At 46.1% G+C, this 5000-nt stretch overlaps 1 protein-coding gene across 2 annotated transcripts in view; it reads left to right on the top strand.

Moving 5' to 3' along the window:
• rhpn2 (rhophilin, Rho GTPase binding protein 2) overlaps window positions 1-5000 on the top strand; it is a 28595-nt gene that overhangs the window by 13257 nt on the left and 10338 nt on the right. For both annotated transcript variants that reach the window (XM_062524538.1, XM_062524537.1), the window contains exons 4-9: window positions 2491-2566; window positions 2952-3029; window positions 3189-3313; window positions 3482-3648; window positions 4070-4257; window positions 4782-4938. In XM_062524538.1, coding sequence (XP_062380522.1) covers window positions 2491-2566; window positions 2952-3029; window positions 3189-3313; window positions 3482-3648; window positions 4070-4257; window positions 4782-4938 — 791 coding nt within the window. The remainder of the gene's footprint in view (window positions 1-2490; window positions 2567-2951; window positions 3030-3188; window positions 3314-3481; window positions 3649-4069; window positions 4258-4781; window positions 4939-5000) is intronic.

Genomic DNA, 5000 nt, shown 5'->3' with positions numbered 1-5000 from the left:
CAGATGTATAGATGAATGTAGGACATGCGTCACTCTCACAGCAGTACTCCCAACACACACATTTACTCTGGCCTTCACACACACCGTGTGTGTGTGTGTGTGTGTGTGTGTGTGTGTGTGTGTGTGTGTGTGTGTGTATGTGTGCGTGCATGTCTTCATGAAGTGTTTTCTTTCCTGTAGTTTCACATGAGTGCACAAACATACTGCCCTCAAATGACAACTAGTGACAGAGAAGACAGGAAGAGATGAACAGAGTGTGTGTTGGCGTTTAGTGTGTGTTGGTGTAATTGAGTATGTGTTGGGGTGATGTGTGTGTTAGTGTAGTTGAGTGTGTGTTGGGGTGGAGTGTGTGTTAGTGTAATTGAGTGTGTGTTGGGGTGGAGTGTGTGTTAGTGTAATTGAGTGTGTGTTGGGGTTAGGGATGTCACGAGAACCGATACTTGCGATACGTCTCGATTCTAAAATGAAAAAACACCGGCGATGCCTATTTTTTTGAAGCACCGTAAGCACCGACGCCAGCATAAGCATCGGTGCTGCGACTCTTCCGGAACTGATGGGGGCAATAGGCTACAGTGTTTCCCACACATAGACTAATTCGTGGCGATGCGCCACAGATTCAGCACCGGCCGCCACATATTGTTTCATTACTTTTTTTTTTATTTATTTATCTATTTTTTAACGGTATTGAAAAACACGCAACATTCGTTAAGCTGAATTTCCTTTCCCTGCTCTCCCTCTCTGTCACTCACGCATCTGTCTCTCATGCACACACACACACAGCCTCTGCCCTCCGTGCACACAGCTTCTGTCTCCATGAAGCAAGATCATTCCTGGAAGCGTGGTCGTACTGATGCACCTGACGCTGCCCGGGTGGAAGCATATAGTTCTTCCGCAGCTCACATTTAATCCAAATAAAACATTCACAATCGTGAACGCAATGACGCACAGAAGACGATTAGCTAAATTGCTGTTTAAAATCCGGTTAGCATCATTAGCTAGTCTATGCTGCAGACATTAAAACTTTTGCATTCAAGTTGACTGACCATCTCAATACCAATGTTTTTCAACTCCAAGACTTAAAAGGTTCTGTCCCAAGGAGAAAAAAGTAGCTTACCTTGAAACTTAAACACATGTGGGGAAACTGAACAGTCCATCCAGTATGATAAGCTTAGCCTGCTACTTTGTTTACAAAATGTTGAGGCTTCAACCAGACAGCTGAATTTAAGAGGTGGAGTTGTAATATGAATAGTAGGCTATAATCTGCATAAAGTTTGCTGCTAATGAAGATCAGAAATTTCATATAGAATGTATAAATAGTTACAGAATGTGTGTGTGTTTCAAATAAAGACTTTACATCTTGTAAGTTCTTGGTTTTTATACAATTCCATTAGAAAAGTGATTTAATTAATTATGTGTAAGCCTAAGTGATATGCTCGCAATTGGATACTGTATTCTGTTATGCTCTGTATGTTATAGAAATTATATTTCAGTATTCTGCAAATATTTCAATTAAGAAATTCATTAAGTACATGGGATTTTAGAAAATCCTTTTTTTTAACGATAGTATCGAATTTGGCATCGAGAATCGTGTAATTTTACTGGTATTGGCACCGACTACTGATTTTTTGGTATCGTGACACCCCTAGTTGGGGTGGAGTGTGTGTTAGTGTAGTTGAGTGTGTGTTGGGGTGGAGTGTGTGTTAGTGTAGTTGAGTGTGTGTTGGCGTTTAGTGCGTGTTGGTGTAGTTGAGTGTGTGTTGTGGTGAAGTGTGTATTAGTGTAGATGAGTGTGTGTTGGTGGTTTTGGAGAGAGGGAGTGATGTATTGGAAGACTGTTTCCATGGTACCAGTCGGTCATGGAGATAAGAACAGGTTAAACACAGCTGCTACTGCAGCCTAGGACACACGGACACACACACACACACACACACACACACACACACACACAGTGTCCACAAGTTTACCTTTGGAAAGAATGGTCTTTCATTAATAAGATAAAAATATAGTGTCTATGGGTCTGTTTGTTTTTAGAATGTGTGTTAGGTGGTTGGGTCACAAGTGGTGAGCCGAGACACATGTGTCCAAGGTGTACAGTTCACTATTAAAACAAGATCAATTATCTAACACTTCTTACACTTTTTTATCTTGATAAGAATCAAATAATTTGCAGTCTACACCTCTGCTGTGTGCACTAGTGAACATGTGGTCATATGTGTCCGCTACTACACATGTGGTCAGATGTCAGATGTGTCCACTACTAAACATGTGGTCAGATGTGAGATGTGTCCACTAGTGAACATGTTGAGTGGTGAGGTCACCTCAGCACATGGTGTGGCACATTGCGTAATGGTGATTGTTTACACTTTTATTCAGGGCTGTTTATTTTGTTAAGTGACCTTGGGGACCATGAAAAGCACCATATAAATCCACCTTTATTATTTATCATTAACTGTGTGTGTGTGTGTGTGTGTGTGTGTGTGTTTTGTGTAGGGAGAGTGCCAGTATCCCTCTGATTCCCCTGGGTCTTAAAGAGACAAAGGATGTGGACTTTGCAGTGGCCTTTAAGGTAAGAACAACCCACCTTACTTGACAGCAGCTCACACACACACACACACACATACACACACACACACACACACACACACACACAGACACACAGAACTGCACACACACACACACACACACACACACTCACTTAGAATTGACACTTGGGGTCAAAAAGGTCTGCTGGACTTCCTGCCAGTTATTTATGACATTGTAATGTCAAGGTGTGTGTGTGTGTGTGTGTGTGTGTGTGTGTGTTTTGCAATGGCCATGGCACTGACTATAGCCTTAGGAAAATTCAATGTCACCAGAGGTTTGAATGTGAAGAATGAGGGCTGTGTGTGTGTGTGTGTGTTTGTGTGTGTGTGTGTGTGTGTGTGTGTATTAATGTTCTCTCTCCTTTTTAGGACTTCCTCCTTGAGCACTACAGTGAGGATGGAAATGACTTTCAGGACGAGATCGCTGACCTCATGGACCAGAGACAGGTGTGTGTGTGTGTGTGTGTGTGTGTGTGAGAGACCTTCTCATAGATGCACATTCTTGGATGCATACATGCACAAATAATCAAGCAATTTTATTATTTCAGCTCAGCTGTATGCTCATTTTGTGTGTGTGTGTGTGTGTGTGTGTGTGTGTGTGTGTAGGCGTGCCGTACCCCTAGTAGGAGTGCTGAGGGCATTGAGCTGTTGGCCGGCTACTTCAGTCAGCTCGCCCTGCTAGAGAGCAGATTCTTCGCCCCCAACCGCCAGATCGGACTCTTCTTCACCTGGTACACACACACACACACACACACACACACACACATACACATATTCCTCACACATTTGTACATCAGATCATGTGTGTGAAATGGATTCTGTCCACTTGATATAGGTGATATAGCGTTGTGCCCGTGTGTGTGTGTGTGTGTGTGTGTGTGTGTGTGTGTGTGCTGCAGGTACGACACGTTCACAGGCGTGCCGGTGTGTCAGCAGAACATCTCTCTGGAGCGGGCGAGTGTGTTGTTCAACATGGGGGCGCTCTACACACAGATCGCCACGCGCTGCAACAGGCAGACCAGCGCCGGGCTGCAGGAGGCCATCACCGCATTCCAGAGAGCCACAGGTCAGACCCGGGGTGTGTGTGTGTGTGTGTGTGTGTGTGTGTGTGTGTGTGTGTGTGTGTGTGTGTGTGTGTGTGTGTGTGTGTGTGTGTGTGTGTGTGTGTGTGTGTGTGTGTGTGTGTGTGTGTGTGTGTGTGTGTGTGTGTGGTAAGAGCGGCTCCTTAAGGGGCAGTTCACCCAGAGGCCTGTTACAGTAATGAGAGCATCACTAATGAGCCACTGCTGAGCACCAGCTGCTCTGACACAGCACAGCACACACTTAGTGGGAGACAGAGAAGTCAGGTGTGGGGTGTGTGTGTGTGTGTGTGATCTGAACTCTCTAGTGTATACGTGTGTGTGTGTGGGCCTGGGGTGTACCTGTTTCAACCCATATGGATTTTTTACTCCAGCATGTACTGTAACTGTGTGTGTGTGTGTGTGCAGGAGTGCTCCACCACCTGAAGGAGACGTTCACACACACCCCGAGCTACGACATGAGTCCGGCGATGCTGAGTATGCTGATGCGCATGATGATGGCCCAGACGCAGGAGTGTGTGTACGACAAGATCGCGCTGCCCGGCATACGCAACCACTTCCTCACGCTGCTCAAGATGGCCCAGGAGGCCGCCAAGGTGCGCCAGGGGTCAAAGGGCAAAGGTCACGAGGGCAGTCAAGGGGGTGTGGCCGCTGGGGTGGGATCTGAGTCCACTGAGATGGATGCTCAGCCCTCATTGGTTGGATTCACTCATATGGGCGTTGGCCTAGCTTGAGTCTGCCCCCTCTACTCCAGCGATGTGGTCATATGTCATTTCCTGTAGGTCACCTGGCCCCTTATGTGGACATATGTAATTTCCTCTAGGTCACCTGGTCCCTTATATGGATATATGTAATTTCTTCTAGGTCACGTGGCCCCTTATTTGGTCATATGTCATTTCCTCTAGGTCACCTGGCCCCTTATATGGTCATGTGTCATTTCCTGTAGGTCACATGCTGGCCTGTGCTCCAAATGGCCTTAGTCCCCTGAGCTCTGTTGAGATGCAGATGTTCAAACATGTGTAATTCACTATTCTTAATTAGTCACATCAATCGTAATGCTAATGTCTTCAGGCCAGAGTTGATTCATGTGTGTGACTCTCATGTCATCACTTCCTGTCAGGTGAGCGAGATGTATGACATCGCCCATCAGTCGATGATCCAGACGCCAATCAAGGACAACGTGCCGCTGTTCTGGTCCACCATGGCCCAGGTGAAGAGCAGCCACTACCGCTCCCTGGCCCACTACTTTACTGCTACCGCCCTGCTCGACCATCAGGGTACGGCACACACACACACACACACACACACACACACACACACACACACACACACACACACA

This window comes from Sardina pilchardus, chromosome 21, assembly GCF_963854185.1.
Source record: "Sardina pilchardus chromosome 21, fSarPil1.1, whole genome shotgun sequence".
In the NCBI taxonomy this organism is placed as follows: Eukaryota; Metazoa; Chordata; class Actinopteri; order Clupeiformes; family Clupeidae; genus Sardina; species Sardina pilchardus.
Note: the sequence above shows the minus strand (reverse complement) of the source record. Positions and strands in the feature narration are given on the sequence as shown.